Source organism: Myxine glutinosa, unplaced genomic scaffold, assembly GCF_964187855.1.
Source record: "Myxine glutinosa unplaced genomic scaffold, kmMyxGlut1.1 SCAFFOLD_3039, whole genome shotgun sequence".
Taxonomy (NCBI): domain Eukaryota; kingdom Metazoa; phylum Chordata; class Myxini; order Myxiniformes; family Myxinidae; genus Myxine; species Myxine glutinosa.
Genome location: NW_027619132.1, coordinates 34,484 through 52,000, shown reverse-complemented (window position 1 = coordinate 52,000; position 17,517 = coordinate 34,484). Strand labels below are relative to the sequence as shown.

Sequence of the window (17,517 nt, the reverse complement as noted above, 5' to 3'; positions counted from 1 at the left end):
TAGATGTGCCATGCGGCAAAGTATAGAGAAGAAGCGACATTCCTTCCACAGCTTGTAGAAAATGCCAAAAAATAGAAAAGAAGGGACATTCAAAAAAATGATTTCGGGTGTATGTTGGAATACCCTTGTGTTCTTAGGTGGAACCAAGTAATGCCCTAGAAAAGTTCATATATAGGGGTGCCCTTCATATGTGGGGTAAAACCCATCAGTACGTAAAGTTTTCTGTGTACCTTGAAAACTAAAACGCATGTGGATGTGTGTGTAATGTGGATGTGTGTGAAATCTAATTTGTTTAAAAAATTAATAAAGTTAGTAGGGGAAAGTGGTACAAAATGGACCCCTTGGGTCATATGGACCCCTTGGTATATTCCACCAGCAGCTGCTGCCATCTTGTGGCTGTTCATGTTAAAACATTCCTTTGTGGGTTAGCAGAAAGTAACAACATGGTGGCCATCCCTATCCAGTCTTGAACTAGAGCTGAACCATCCAACATTTTGACACCTACTAGGATCTATCGGTAGGTATGTGAGAAAATTGTGTTTGTGGTGACAGAGTGACTCATATTTCCTAGTGTTACTGCATGCTTTTAGAGTATAAGTCAGTCACTAAAATTGACCTTTGAAACATTCTGCCCAGTACATGTGGTTTCCAATGATGTCAGGTTTTCATGGAGGTCGTTCATGGGGCAAAACGGTCCATTTCCCTGGGGTAAAATGGCCCGTGGGGTACCATTTTACCCTTTAGTGGGCCATTTTACCCCATACATGTTTCTTATTTTTGTTACAAATATGTAGGCCTATGTATACATGTAGGCCTACCCTATATGTATGTATGTATGTATGTCTGTATGTATGCATGCTTGCATGCTGGCTGGCTGGCTGGCTGCATGCATGCATGTAACTTATGCATGCATGTACATGTTGAGCATTCCACCACATTGTTCACACAAGATCCAGCCATTAGATGTCTCATTTATGACGCCACTATCTACATATTACACGCAGGAGGTGGAGAGGTGGTTGAGGCAGCACCCGGGACGATGTGTGACAGTATTTCAACTGGCCAGCCTGTTTGGGACTGCATATCGCAAGTCCGCTACAGCCGAGAATGCAGCAAATGGGTTTAGGAAAACTGGTATCTTCCCAGTGAACCGCAACATCTTCCAAGATCACGAGTTTGCTCCAGCGACAGTTACAGACCTCAACCAAAATGAACCAAGACCCATGGATGATAACCAGAGACCCCTTGAAGATGCCCATAGAGATGCTGATGTTCCTGCTCCTGGTGTTAATGCTGCAAGAGGCCCTGAAGATGCTGTGAGACCTGTTGGTGGTCCTGCACCTGATGTTAATGCTGTGAGACCTGTTGATGGTCCTGCACCTAATGGTAATGCTGCGAGAGGCCCTGCAAATGCTGTGAGACCTGTTGATGGTCCTGCACCTAATGGTAACGCTGCGAGAGGCCCTGGAAATGCTGTGAGACCTGTTGATGGTCCTGCACCTAATGGTAATGCTGCAAGAGGCCCCGAAAATGCTGTGAGACCCATTGGTAACACTCAAAGACATGCTGCTGTTCCAAGACCTGCTGTTGCAAGCACCAGTAGGGAGTTCATTTCACCCTTTCAAATCAGTCCCCCACCTAAGGCTACTCCTGCTAAGGGTAGGCCTACAACACGTCAATCAAAAAGGTCAATGTCAGAGCATTTAACATCAAGCCCATACAAGAAACGACTTGCTGATGCAGCTGAAGAAAAGAAAAGACAGGAAGCACAGAAGGCAGAGAAGGCAAAGCAGAGAGCTGAAAAAAAACCTCAGAAGCAAAAGAAAGTTGCAGAAAAGCCAAAAAAGAAGATAGTGAAGGGTAAACGGGCTATATTTACGGCACCAGAAGAATCTAGCGAGTCTGAGGATGATGATGGAACAATGTGCTTATTCTGCCGGGAAAGTTATAGTGTGATAGGAGAAGGATGGATAAAGTGCACAGTTTGTCGTCTTTGGGCCCATGATGGTTGTGCAGGTGTGGATGAAGAAGATGTGAATTTCATCTGTGACTTTTGTGCCTAATTATGTGCATAATCTCACCTTGTAGTCTGTAATTTTTCACAATAAATATTATTTCAGGTTCAAAGTGTTTTGATTGGTGACTCTGAGGGTAATTATTATGTTTTTCAATGGGGTGACCATATTACCCCACGGGGTGACCATATTGCCCCATATGTGGGGGCCATTTTGCCCAACGTGGTGTACAAAATGGCCCACTTAGCACATTTTTGGTCTTTGGTTCTCACCAGTGAATGGTTGATTTGATTCTAATACCAAGTAATTTGTGTATTTATAATGGAATAATGATTGTAAAGACACTGTCTGATTTCAGATATACTGCATCATTTTGGATAAAATTTCAAAGAAAGCTTAAGTGTGCCATTTTGCCCCACCTTCCCCTATGTACGATGTGCAAACCAATTGCAGACATGTAGGGTGTGATGTATTCTTCGAGACAAGCGTTGGACAAGCGTGATGTGTTCCAGTGTTCATGTGTTTTATACCTCTCCCACCACCACCCCCCCCCCGCCCCCCTTCCCACGCCTCCACCCACAAGCCCTCTCCATCCCACAGATCGCCCGATGTCCCTGCTCTCAAATGTTGTGCTTGTGTGCTTCCCCCTCTCTCCCCATCTTGTCTGCCGTTCCCCTTGTTATAAGTTTTATGGGTCCGTTTTTTTTTATGATTAATGTTAGCTCTTTCACAAGCCTCGATCTTATATACAAAAAAAAAAGTGTTATTCCCTAAAATTAGGTTACTCCCTAAAATAGGACATAAACAAATATTAATCAGATCTCAACATGAGTATAATGTCAAGATGTTCGAATGATGTGAATAATGCGAAAGACTCTTTGTCATCACATCAGTAATAATCAACCCCCCCCCCCACCCCCCCCCCCCCACACACACACACACACACACACACACACACACACACACACACACACACACACACACACACACACACACACACACACACACAAGTAGTTGGAGTATGTTGGTTTTGAGATAAGTGCCCGAAAGGGAACAAGCCATAGCGAGTGGGTGTAAGGGTAAGGGTAGTCTCAGGATCAACATTCTCTTCGAACTGAAGTTGCGCCAATAGTTCAATGTGGAACAATTACGTATCAGTAATGCTGAGTTCACTATTGAAACGTATTGCAGTTGTTACAATTGCCAAAATTGGTGGGAAGTTAACAGGAGGGCACAGTTTCACCTGAGCATGAGGCTGATGGTTGGTTGACATTTTTCCCAACTGCAGCCACATGCCCAATGAAGATTACAGTGGTAAGTTGCTGTTGCTTTTCACAAAACTCTCTAAAATGACGTCACCTATTGCCATTTCTTTTTCAGGCCCAAAAGATGACTCTGCACAGTTTTCATGACAGAAAAGTTGGTGAAGGTGCACAAGCTGCGGAGAAGAACCAGATCAGTAAAACAATGTCTGCAAACGAGAGAAGAGCTTTGAAAACCCTAAGTATTATTATGGGTGTTTTTATATTCTGTTGGGTTCCGTTTTTCATTTTCCTTCCCGCACAGGTACTTTGTGGATCCTGCATTAGTGATTTTTATCATTTTTGTTTCATATGGTTGGGTTATATTAACTCAGCGTTTAACCCCATTCTTTACTCCCGAAGTCCTGAGTTCTTGGCAGCATACAAACGTCTCCTTTGCTGCAAGGGCAGACAATCACAGTAGATGAGCAAATTCAGAGCAATTTCGGAATGAACTTCAACTGCAAATAATAATAATAATCTTTATCTATATAAATGCAAGTTGAACAATTGTGTCTGAATGGGGTAAATGGCATAACCACAGCACTTATAATGCTGGATGATACCCCCATTTAAGATCTGTTGGGTTTGGACAGTGCATTTAGAGGTTACAAATACCGATGATCACGCAATTTCAGGTTATACCGTATTCATTTTTGTTGTACACGTGGTGCATAGGCTCAGAGTCATTGGTTCACACATCTATGGAAAGTTAAAAAAAAAAAAAAAACATGACCACCAATTAGTCAGTCAATTCTGTCAACGTATAATTGCCTTTCTGTCGATTTACTTCACCAGACTCACCCCCGCTCTTGCAGGGAAAATGGCCTTAAAATGTCTGTTGTTGTGTGTGTTGTCGATTTACTTCACCAGGCTAACCCCCGCTCTTGCAGGGAAAATGGCCTTAAAATGCCTGTTGTTGTTGTGTGTTGTCGATTTACTTCACCAGGCTAACCCCCGCTCTTGCAGGGAAAATGGCCTTAAAATGTCTGTTGTTGTGTGTGTTGTCGATTTCCTTCACCAGCCTAGCCCCCGCTCTTGCAGGGAAAATGGCCTTAAAATGTCTGTTGTTGTGTGTGTTGTCGATTTACTTCACCAGGCTAACCCCCGCTCTTGCAGGGAAAATGGCCTTAAAATGCCTGTTGTTGTGTGTGTTGTCGATGTACTTCACCAGGCTAACCTCTGCTCTTGCAGGGAAAATGGCCTTAAAATGCCTGTTGTTGTGTGTGTTGTCGATTTACTTCACCACGCCAACCTTCGCTCTTGCAGGGAAAATGGCCTTAAAATGCCTGTTGTTGTGTGTGTGGTCGATTTACTTCACCAGGCTCACCCCCGCTCTTGCAGGGAAAATGGCCTTAAAATGCCTGTTGTTGTTTGTGTTGTCGATTTACTTCACCAGGCTCACCCCCGCTCTTGCAGGGAAAATGGCCTTAAAATGCCTGTTGTTGTGTGTGTTATCGATTTACTTCACCAGGCTCACCCCCGCTCTTGCAGGGAAAATAGCCTTAAAATGCCTGTTGTTGTGTGTTGTCTATTTCCTTCACCAGGCTAACCTCCGCTCTTGCAGGGAAAATGGCCTTAAAATGCCTGTTGTTGTGTGTTGTCTATTTCCTTCACCAGGCTAACCTCTGCTCTTGCAGGGAAAATGGCCTTAAAATGCCTGTTGTTTTGTGTTGTCTATTTCCTTCACCAGGCTAACCTCCGTTCTTGCAGGGAAAATAGCCTTAAAATGCCTGTTGTTTTGTGTTGTCTATTTCCTTCACCAGGCTAACCTCCGCTCTTGCAGGGAAAATGGCCTTAAAATGCCTGTTGTTGTGTGTGTTGTGTTACGGATTCGTCACTTCCGTTGTTGTGGTTTTCATCCACTGTAAACATTTTTGATTCCATGTACTATTAATGTTGTCGTTTAAGGGAAATAGATGTTGCTATTTTCAAAAGGTAAAAAGTTAATGTTTTAAATGAAACCGTAACCGGACGACGAAGAAGAGGAAGAGGAGAAGAAGGCGGAGCGAGTGAGTTCGACAAGAAAGCCGAGCTGCTTTGAGGTCTGAGCGAACGTTGATGAACGAGAGTCACGAGTGAACTTTGGGTTTCCCAGGAAGGGGATTCCTGCGACAGAGGTGTTATCGGTGACAGATCAACCTGCGTGGCAGGTTTTGTGGTTGATTCCGGAGAGAATCATCAGAGTGGCGTTACGCCACGAGAGCGGGCCGTCGGCCATTTTGACTCACGCAGGACTTGCGCTTCGCTCAAGGTTTCATCTCGCTTCAACCATTTTCACCGCATTCATATGTCAATCTGGTGTGTGTGTGTGCAACGTGGCTTTCGAAGGTTAATTTGCGGTTTGCCGACTGTGGGCCGTGGAACGTCCATACCCAAGGGTGTGATTTCCCAGTCGCCGTGAGGGCGCATTTGCGCAGCTTTGGCAGCAGGACTGTAACTGCCAACCCAACGGGATTCTGGTCTCGATTGGACATCGTTCTGACGATCGCTGGAGCGGATTGATTTGGGTTTGAAGCCGGGAAAGAGTCATTGGGAATGTTCTTGTTTCACTCACTTGGAGCACAGTGAGTTATATATTACGAAACTGATGGTACCATCATAGGATATATATATATATTGATTGTACTTTTGATTACTATTATTGTTGTACTGTTATTCTTGTGTGATCTTAATACAATACTTGTTTGTTTGTAACAATTGGTGTGGCTTCACCATTGATCTTTGACATACAGAATAACACATCTTTCTGCCGTGACTCCTCTCGGGGCTCAGAGGTACACCGTGACCAGGGGGTTTGGGGAGGAGCACATAACAGTTATCGATTTACTTCACCGTGAAACTTTGGCAGTCTTAACAGTTAGTGACTATTATGTTGTCTGAGGACATTAATAGCAAACTCGACATATATTCCACATTCCATTTGAAACTAATTCCCTTACAAATATGCCTAGAGACTCCTCACTAATGCTTCCACGATTTATTCATGCACATGTGAGGCATCCAAAAGAACACGCTCTGACAATGCTTTGTGTGAGCGGATGCACAAAGTTTTACAGGCGGTGTATAATATGAGTTGCTGGTTCACACACCGAACAGCAGTAAAAAAAAATATCACCACAAATTATTCAGTCAATTCTGTCTCATGAGGACCTGAAGAAAAATGGGTAGTGGATGACAGCGAGGTGGAGTGGTGGGGTGCAGTGAAGGGACAGATTTGGGGAAGGGTGATTGAGGCTTGTGGGGGATGTGGATGTGGATTTGGGGTTGGGAGTGGGCTTGTACACTTGGAGTTAAGGGGGGGCGTTTGAGAACTTGAAGAAGAAAGGGGAAGGAGAGGGCAGAGAGTTGGTGGGCAGAGAGAGATGGGAGAGGGGGTTGAAGGACTTGTGGTGGTGAGGGGGCTTGAAGACTTGGCGTTGAGAACATGGGGCTGAGGGATGGGGTGGTAGTTTGAAAACTTGAAGAAGAAAGGGGGAGTGGAGGACAGAGAATTTGAGTGGTGGGCAGAAAAGAGACAGATTTGGGGAAGGGGGATTGAGGCTTGTGGGGGGTGAGGATTTGGGGTTGGGAGTGGGCTTGTACACTTGGGGTTGAGTGGGGGTGGGGGGTGGTTGAGAAATTTAAGAAAAAAGGGGGTTGGAGAGGGCAGAGCGTTGGTGGGCAGAGAGAGATGGGAGAGGGTGTTCAAGGACTTGGGGTGGAGAGGGGGCCTGAAGACTTGAGGTTGAGAACATGGAGCTGGGAGGTGGGGTGGTGGGTTGAGGACTTTAAGTGACATTTTACACTCCGTGGAATTTCCACGGATCCCTGCCATTATTCGGTCAAAGGACATTCCTGGCTTTGGACATCTGGACATCTCCAAATATTCCACACTCTGTTGGGAACAAACTCCCTTGCAACTGCCTGTTGGAGCCGGGATATCTGCTGGTGCATCTCAATATTAAAGTAGCCAGATTTGTCCATCCATCCATCTCTCTGTCTGCCGTACCCTTTTCACTGGGACGTCATTACAGTGTTACATGTGGAACATTATGTCGAGCGCTCGGCTAGGCCTCCATGGATGTGCATGTCATCATCATTTTGGCTTTTTTATTTATTGTATACAAAATCCTAGCTGAAAGGAGAACATGGTGACAGAACTCAACCCATCCCATCACTTCGCTGACAGCAATTGAACACCACAAACAATATGTCTGACTGATATCCGCTGGCGATGGGCTGAATGCAAGACGTACGGAATTGGATTGCTGGACTGAAGATGGCAGTGTATGTAGTGAGATGGTGTTGTGTCTGGGCCATCATTACATCTAGCACTAGGCTGGGCCTTTACAGAGGTGTATTATTCACACATCAATGACAATTGCATTTTGTAACATGAATTTAAAAAACGACACAATGTCTGATCCCGTGGAACGTAAAACAAATTGACAACCTTGTTTTATGGTTAATAATTATGCGTGTTACTAAAATGATCGCTGGGTTGTTGCAGGAATAAAATGTTTCTGGAATAAAAATGCAAATTTTTATCGTCAATAAACTGGATTACTGCACTGCAACATATACAGGTTTTATTCCACTGAAACATTTTCAACTTCAGGGAAAACGAGAAAAAGAAACGATCATCACAAAAGTAATAACAATGAACATCGCGGCTGCAACCATTTCGCCAGAAAAACTGAGCAGCAATTTGAATTATCATTTTTGAATGCAAAGGAGCCAAATGTGGAATTCCTATGGAGTTCATCGACTCAATGTTTCGTGTATGACTCAGTACGCCAAACGGAGTTACGGCAATACACCCAACAACTAACAAGTCTCCAGGCTCCCAAAAAAGCAAACAACACTCTCCCCCTAAAACTCTGCCTCCTGGAACAGGTCTTTGGTTTGTTTATTTATTGTACACAAAATCTTAACTCAAGGAAGAACGTGGTCCCAAATGGTGGAGAGGCAACAGACTCTCATGGGGCAACAGTTGGACACATCCAGCAAAGGAATGGAGGAACATGAAGAGAGAGAGAAGAGGGGAGGAAACAGCAACCTGAAAGTAAAATGATTGGATAAGGTGAGGTAAATGTGGGTAGAAAAGATCACGAGTAGGGATGGGGGATGCCATGAAACGGTGGTGCACCACTTCCTGGAAGCACAAGTAGGAAAGGTGAGATTAAACTGTCTTCAAAAACAGTTCCACAAAGGGAGATAAGAATAAGGAAAGATGGGACGTGGGCAGGAGGATACAGGGATCAGATATTCACACTTGAAGACCAATAGAGCATTGCATTGCATGAAACACAAGCCTTTTTACTTTTTACTTCGTCATTAATGAATAAGTAAGTTGTCAACAAATAAGTTGTCACCTGAAATTTAGATTACCATGGGGGTGAGACGACGTTGCATGTTGCATCCACCACTTTTATATTGGTATTTGGCTGGGTGTTGCAAAAGACCAGAGAAGGAATCAGAATGGGATACTGTGGAGGAACCAATATGAACAGCGAGAAGACCTCAGCTTTGCAAATGACGTCTGCCTGATGCTTCATGAGTCTTCACAAAATATGCAGGAGAAAGTAAATAAGCTACAAAGGTTTGCAGTGCAAGTGGGACTAAAACGAAACACAAGTATGAAGATACATACGATACATGACAACAACATCATGTATACAACAATTGACATATTTGGGGGGTGGGAAAGTTCACATACTTGGAATCCATGGTTGCTGCAACAGGCGGCCAGGAGATGCAGATGGACTTCACCAGGTACAAAAAGCGATAGGTAAATTCATGACAAGTACAACACCAAAACCAAGTTGAGGAACGTTGACGGCAACATTGTCAATACTCCTATTTGGATGTGAAGCCCAAACAACTACTAAAGGAATAGCACACAAAATGGAGTCCCATATACAGCAGCCAAAAAAAATCCTGGAAGCTATGGCCAAACATGGCTCATAACAAGGATGAACTAGAGGTTCCAGGGAACCTGAACTCAACTGGTCTATATCAATATGGTTATAATATGCATAATAGAACCACAAACTATATAGTTTATATGTGCTAAAATATATGACAAAAATTGATTTTTCAATAGGGCCGCCCTGCCACGCCCATTTTTGGGCGTGCAACGCCCAAATGCAATCCCAAACTAGTTTTTGTCTTAAAGATGCTGCATAACAAGTTTCATCAAAAACAATCAATATTTGTGACTTTTAGAGCGTGGACGTCGAATTGTTTACAGATGACAGACAGACAGACAGACGACAGACGGACGACGGACGACGGACACTGGGTGTCGACAAAAACTCAGCTGGACATAGTCCAGTTGAGTTAAAAAGTGTAACAGGTGGGAGATAGGCTACATTACAAAAGATATCACAATTCGGAGGTGGAGATGGATCAGGCATGATCATACTCCACATGTATGAGGATCATACTCCACATGGAAAATGAAAACATACTCAAAAGGGCAATTTGATGGGCACCTGATGGGGAGATGACCTGGAGCTATCACTTTTGTGGTGAAGCATATGGCACTGAAAAGCCATGTCCATTTGTTGTTGTTTCTTCACTGAACACTGGGCTCAACTCAGATCTTTCCTAAACCCACAACAAAACACATAAATCAAGACAAAAAGAAACAAGAAAATAGTAAATAATGGTTTACCCGCTATGTATGATTGTTCACTTAAATTTGACCAAGACACTCAATAGGTATTGTCTGTTGGGTGTCTTGGTCAGATGTTTAGCTGATGTAGAGGATGGTGATGGATAGATAGCTCCACAGGCCACATTCAGTCGTGGCCAAAAATATTGACACCGTTGCACTTTTTTCAAAAAACTCAAAATTTTCTCGAAAAATAACCTGAAATTGACAAAATATTTGGTTTCCACAATTGTTGATTTCACTGTTAATATCACTGAATCTTTGTTTTTGATTCAGAACTTAATATATCCTTTTAAATCAGAAAATAAAAAGAAATGGCATTCACAAAATTTTTGACACCCTCGACTTAATATTTGGTAGCACAACATTTGGACAAAATAACTGCAGTCAAGTGCTTCCGAAACAATGAATGAGCTTCTTTCACCTCTCTACTGGCAGTTTAGCCCACTATTCTTGTGCACGCTGCCCCAGTTCTCCCAGATTTGAAGGGTGCCTTTTCCCAACTGCTGTTTCAGATCTCGCCACAGGTGTTCAATGTGATTTAGATCTGGACTCATTGCTGGCCACTTCAGAACAGTCCAGCGTTTTGTCTTGAACAATTCCTGGGTGCTTTTTGAAGTGTGTTTGGGGTCATTGTCCTGCTGCAAGACCCATAACCTTCAATGGAGACCCAGCTTTCTGACACTGGGTTGAAAATTATGCTCCAAAATGCCTTGGTAATCTCCTGATTTCATGATGCCATGCACACATTCAAGGCAGCCAGTGCCAGAGGCAGCACAGCAACACCCAAAACATAACTGAACCTCCTCCATGTTTGACTTTAGGGAAGGTGTTCTTTTCTTTGAATGCTTCATTTTGCTTTCTATAAACATAGAGATGATGTGCTTTCTGAAAAAGCTTCAATTTGGATGTCATTTGTCCACATGACATTCTCGCAGAAGGATATTAGCTTGTTCAGGTGTGTTTTGGAAAACTCCAGGCGGGCTTTCTGATGTCTCTCTCTCAGCAGACAAATGGTGTGAGTTGAAACTGTCATACCTTGTGTCTGAAGGTCAGCTTGAATCTGTTTGGCAGTTGATTGCAGTGCTTTCTCCACCAGTCGAACAATCCTTCGCTGCAATCTTCGACCAAGCTTTCTCTTGCGGCCACGTCCAGGGAGGTTTGTGGCAGTGCCATGGGCCTTAAACATCCTGATAACATTGTGCACGGTGGACACAGGAACATCAAGATCTCTGGAGATGGACCTGTAGCCTTGAGATTGTCCATGCTTGGCTACAATCTTGTGTCTAACCTCCTCAGACAATTCTCTGGTTTTCTTTCTTTTCAGACCATGACCATACATTCAGACCATGCTCCGTTTGGAGATGTGGAGACACACAGTGACAAGAAACAGCAGAATTACTCCTTTTCTCTCGTCAAACTGGTTGAATGCTCCGTTTGGACATGTGGAGACACACAGTGACAAGAAACAGCAGAATTACTCCTTTTCTCTCGTCAAACTGGTTGAATGAGTGATTTCTATATTGCAGGGACCTGCAACTCACCACAGGTGAGTTCAATTCCAAAGCAAAAGAGATTCACCTGCTTAAAATCTAATTATTTCCAACAACTTCTAAAAGGTCCCCGATAGTCGATTTGTGGAGTTTAACCAGGAGGGAGGTCAATGGAAGAACGCGTGTGTCATGGAGGAGCTGGAGAGAGTCAGACAGCTGAGAGAGATAGACTGGAAAAGACGCAGTGTAAAAAACCCAGAACATACCATTTTAAGTCTTTGGTTCGACTCAGCTGGGGTTTGAACCACCTACCTCAGAGGCTCAGAGTGGACTCTCTAACCATGACTGGGATCTCACACTCAGGGTCAGGGTAAGGTTTGACCCTGGCAGAATCATACCATAGACCTGCCTACAAAGTGAGAGCAACAGTCCTGCTTCGCTGTCATCACACGATATTCCAATTTACAGCTCCTTAATTCCTTAATATCTCTTCCTGGTTACTCAATCCTGGTATGATAGACCTGAGCCTCGTCCTGGTGGTGGGGTTGCCATCTTTATCAAAAACTCTCTTTCTCACTCTCCTTGCTCTGCCCTCTCTCTACCCCACCCACAGGAGTACCTCTGGCTTCCTCTCCGCTCCCACCTTTTGCACACAAATGTTTTATCCTGTCCTCCAAACAGTGATGACTCCATTTACATTTCACTGTCTGACAACATGGATCAACTTCTATCTACTCATCCCAACTCTCTCTTCCTCATATGTGGCGACTTCAACTGTCAACAATCCAGCTGGCTGTATATGGGTACCTCTCTCACCAGCTATGGCATCTCAGCAAAGGACTTCTGCGAGTTATTGGGACTGACACAAACTGTCAATTTCCCGACCCGGATCTCAGTCAATGGAGCATCTTCTCTTCTAGACTTGCTTATGACAAACTTCCCTGCAAATGTCTGCTGCCCTTCTTCTGCTCCAATTGGTTCTTCTGATCATGTGCTTGTTAAAGTGCATATCTCTCTGGCCATTCTCAGAGAGCCTCTTCAGCGTCGACGAGTCTGGCATTTAACACAGGCTGAATGGCATGGTCTTCAAGCAGCCATCAAACATCTGGACGGGTCTCACATCTTGACTGCCTCTGACATAAACTCTTCATGGGAATTCTTCTAAAGTAAACTGCTCTCTCTCATGCACAGAATTATCCCATCTCGTCTTCAGTTGCCAGACCCTGTCAGACCGTGTCAGACCCATGGTACACTGAATCTTGTGGTGAGGCAGTTGCCCTGAAACTACTTGCCTTTGCATCTAGGAAGGCCAATCCAACTGAAGGCAATCTCAGTTCCTTCCACCAAGCTCGGAACAAGTGTGTCTACCCTCAGGAGAGCCAGGAAGCACTATCTCTCTACTCTCAAGACTGAACTCTCAAACCCATCTCCTTCCTTCAAATCCTGGTGGCGTATGGTCAAATCTGTCTCTGGTGTTTGTTCCCCCTCCATCCCCTCCCTTACCTCAAATGGCTACACAGTTGATGCTGCACGTGACAAAGCCGAATGCCTCAACTCTGTGTTCGCTTCAAAATCTTATGTCCCAAACCCATCTCTCTTTGTACCCACCTTACCCAGTCGAACGCAGCTGCTCCTGGACTCTGTGTCCTTCTCTCCTGACAAGGTGGAGAGGTTTCTGTCAAACCTGGACTCTGATTCTACAACTGTAGTTATCTTCCCTTGGGTCACGGTGTACTAGTCCGTGGGCTGAGTAGGGTTTACATGCACCCCCCCCACAACTTAACTTCCCGGGTATGTCCATGTACCCCCCACCCTAGGGGTTAGGAAAAACCATGTTAACAGAAAAAAACTCATTCCCAAGGTACCTCCCACGCATATTTTGATGTTACCCCCCCCTGTATCAGTGATTTCCGAAAATTAGGGGTAGGCGAAATTCAAATGGCCATAACTTTTTACCTCGTCATCCTATGGTTGCATATGACCCCTCAAAATGTTTGTCCTGGGACACTCTTTACAACGATATGTGTTATATGCAAATAAGGTCACTAATCAGGTCACCAGAGGTCAAACTATGAGGGAATGAGTTTTTTTTCTGTTAACATGGTTTTTCCTAACCCCTAGGGTGGGGGTTACATGGACATACCCAGGAAGTTAAGTTGTGGGGGGGTGCATGTAAACCCTACTCAGCCCACGGACTAGTACACCGTGACCCAAGGGAAGATAACTCCGAAAAAAGAACGACTGCGGCCACTCCTAGACATGGCGGCGCCACATGATCGGGCCTCTTTGAAGAGAGCCCTCGGATTGTTTGCACATTATTCTCGCTGGGTCCAAAAAATTTCCGAGAAGCTTCATCCCCTTGTTGATTGCACAACATTCCCTATGTCTAACACCACCAAGGTCGCTTTCCAAAGGCTGAAGGTGGACATCGCAGGCGCCACAGTGACCTCCATTGATGATAACATTCCTTTTGTTTTGGAAAGCGACACGAGCGATCATGCGATCGCGGCGACTCTCTCGCAAGGGGGGAAGCCTGTGGCCTTCGTCTCAAGGACTCTCTCCACGGCGGAGAGGCGTCATTCGTCTGTCGAGAAGGAAGCCTATGCCATTGTTGAATCGATACAACGATGGCAGCCATATTTGCTCGGCAGGTCGTTTGAAGTTATTACTGATCAGCAGAGCGTTATTACTGATCGCTTTCATGTATGATACACGCCATGCACAATGCATTAAGAACAAGAGGATTACTCGATGGCGCATAGAGCGGGCTGACTACAGCTTCAAGATCACGTACCGCCCGGGTCGCGACAATCTAGCGGCTGATGCCTTATCCCTGACGGTGGTTTGCACGGGGCTAACCACCTTTAAGAACCTTCGTGTTCTCCACGACACGTTATGTCACCCTGGGGTGTCCCGCCTAGTTCATTACATGCGTAGCCGCAATTTGCCCGACTCTGTGGAAGACGTTCCATGTCTATGCCGTACTTGTCCCATTTGTGCCAAACTCAAACCGCGTTTCTATAAACCGGATATGGGGTGTTTGATTCACGCTACCAGGCCGTGGGAGAGATTGGCAGTGGATTTTAAAGGTCCTGTGCCGGCTACTGGTACCGATCGTTATCTCTTCACCATCGTAGATGAGTACTCACGATTCGCGTTCGCATTTCTGTGCAGGGATATGACCTCTCCTTCGGTTATCCGTTGTTTGCAGATCCTGTTCACAATATTTGGGTGTCCGAGTTCTGTGCACACTGACAGAGGTGCGGTGTTCTTGTCCCAGGATGTGAGAACATTCCTGCTGCAATGCAATATTGCTTCTAGCTACACTACTCCGTACAGTATGCAAGTGAATGGTCAGGTGTAGAGATTTAATGGCATTATATGGAGGGCCATTACCCTGGGCCTTAAGACCTGGGGACTAGGACCGGACAAATGGACCTGGGTCCTGCACAGGGCATTACACTCGATTCATACCCTACTATGTACAGCCACAATTGAAATTCCTCACAATCGTTTATTCCGCTACATGCGTCGCACTGGTGGCGTCCAATCTTTGCCTGGTTGGCTTGCCACGCGAGGCCATGCGTTTCTCAATCACTAGGTGCATCCAAGCAAATACGATCCGCTCGTCGACAAAGTTCAGATTCTCCAAACTAATCCTGACCATGCCCGCATTCAGCTTCTGGATGGACGTGAGTCCATGGTGTCCGTGCGCCATCTAGCGCCTTGTGGGGGTGCTGTTGAGCCTGAGCTCGGCATGGGGAATCCGGTGACAGGGTCTCCTGTGGCCATGCACGCCTCCTCGCTCACCCGATCCGATCGGTATCGTGCCTCCTCCGTCGCCCGAGCTGGGTGGTTTTCCCATTGGGGATGATTTAGGTACAGCTGCGGAGGGCCCTGATGTGTACAGAACCCACGCGAGGCGAGAAAGTCATTGCCCCAATCGTTTCGGCTGGCCATGATATGATGTACCCACCGTACCCAGTCATACCCAGCTGCTCCTGGACTCTGTGTCCTTTCCTCCTGACAAGGTGGAAAAGTTTCTGTCAACCCTCGACTCTGATTCTGCAACTGGTCCTGACGGCATCAGCCCACGGGTCCTAAAATCATGTTCTTCCGCTCTTTCACTCCCTCTTTCTGTTCTCTTCACCCTCTCTTTTGCTCAAGGTCATCTGCCATCTGCTTGGAAATCAGCCAACATCACCACTTTGCACAAAAAAGGTGCAAAAACAGATCCTAGCAACTACAGACCAATCAGCCTTCTCCCAATTATCAGCAAAGTCATGGAATCCATCATTGCTTCAGATATGAAATCTTTCCTCTTCTCCAATGGCTTGAACTCTGATCATCAATTTGGTTTCAGACCTGGTCACTCTACTCTGGACATGCTGCTTCTGCTTTCTCAACAATGGATGGAGGTCCTCAACGCCAAACAGGAAATTAGAGCTGTCTCCCTTCATATTTCATGTGCCTTCGATACGGTCTGGCACCCTGCTCTGCTCACCAAACTCTCCTCTTTTGGTATCCATGGAAATCTCCACGCATGGCTGGCGGAATTCCTCTCTGGTCGTAGTCAACGTGTGGCCCTGAATGGGTTTCTCTCATCTCCTCTTCCTGTTCAGGCTGGAGTTCCCCAAGGTAGTGTTCTGGGCCCTGTGCTTTTTCTGGTCTTCATCAATGATCTCTCTGACTCTCTTGAAAATCCTCTCTATCTCTTTGCTGACGACTCTACTCTCTGTCGCTCCATTCCTCATCCCTCAGATCGGCAGTCTGCAGCCTCCTCACTCTCTGCAGACCTGGACAAAATCACAGACTGGGCAAACAAATGGAACATGTCTTTCAATCCTGATAAATCTCCACTCTTACGATGTCTCTCCGAAAAGACCGACTGGACAACCCTCCCATCCACTTTCTGAATAATCCTCTCCAAGAAGTTCTGCACTCAAGCTTTTGGGTCTCACTATTCGCCATGATCTTTCCTGGGAAAACCACATTTCAAATCTGGCCTCCAAAGCCAGTCGCCGACTGGGCATCCTCCGTCGTGCGAAGTCCTTCCTTGGCACACCTGAGCTCCTCACCACATACAAGGCTTTCATCCGCAGCTCTATGGAATACTGCTCTCCCCTCTGGTCTGGTGCTCCTGCCTCACACCTAGCTCGTCTTCACGCTGTTGAAACCAAAGCGTTCAGAATCATTGGAATCTCCCGCGATGAAGCTAACTCCAAGGGCCTTTCACTCACTCACCGCAGGCAGGTTGGTGGTCTTTCCGTCTTCTACCGACTCCTCTCTGGCCTTGCCCCCCAAGCTCTCTCTGGGCTCTGTCCCTCAAATATTCCTACAGGTTGCACAAGATCTGCCTGCAACCCTCTTATGGTTAAACTGCCAAAATCAAGACTTTCTGCTCACCTTCACTCCTTCATTCCTCTTTTCTCCTGCCTCTGGAACAAACTTCCTCACTCTCCTCAATCCCACTCCACCCTCCAGGTCTTTAAAACAGCTGTTCACCACCATCTCTTATCCTCCCCCATCCAAAACCTTGATCTTTTCTACCCCCGCTAATTTCGGACCCCTTGTGTTTTATACCTCTCCCCCCCCCCCCCCCTTCCCACGCCTCCTCCCCCCAAGCCCTCTCCCTCCCACACTTCTCCCTGCTCTCAAATGTTGTGGTTGTGTGCTTCCCCTTCTCTACCCATCTTGTCTCCCGCTCCCTCTTTTTGTATATTTTGTTTGTCTGGTGGATTTGTTTGTGAAATAAATGTTTGCTCTTTCACGAGCCTCGATTCAGTATCCAAAAAAAAAAAAAAAAATATTCTCTGATGTTCGCATTTTATGTCCTCAATTGTCAATACATTTGCATTTTATGTAACCATTATAGTCATGCACCTATCGCTACCTGGCTTGCGAGCAATGTTCTAACCTCGGGGAGCAATGTGGTAAAATTGTATCCAAGTTGTAACCCAGGTGTTATTGCATTTTCTGTCCACTATACGGCCATTATAAGATCTTGACCGCCAAGAGCGGAGAGCAGTCCTGTGACATTTATTCTG

General features: G+C 45.5%; 1 protein-coding gene across 1 annotated transcript; it reads left to right on the top strand.

Annotated features, from left to right (window-relative positions):
* The first annotated feature begins 489 nt into the window (after nucleotides 1–489).
* On the top strand, nucleotides 490–2,151 carry LOC137413644 (uncharacterized). Its single transcript, XM_068099078.2, has 2 exons — nucleotides 490–1,341; nucleotides 1,381–2,151. Exons 1-2 carry the CDS (start codon nucleotides 828–830, stop codon nucleotides 2,061–2,063), a joined length of 1,197 nt encoding a protein of 398 aa, XP_067955179.2. The 5' UTR covers nucleotides 490–827; the 3' UTR covers nucleotides 2,064–2,151.
* Nucleotides 2,152–17,517: the final 15,366 nt, after the last annotated feature.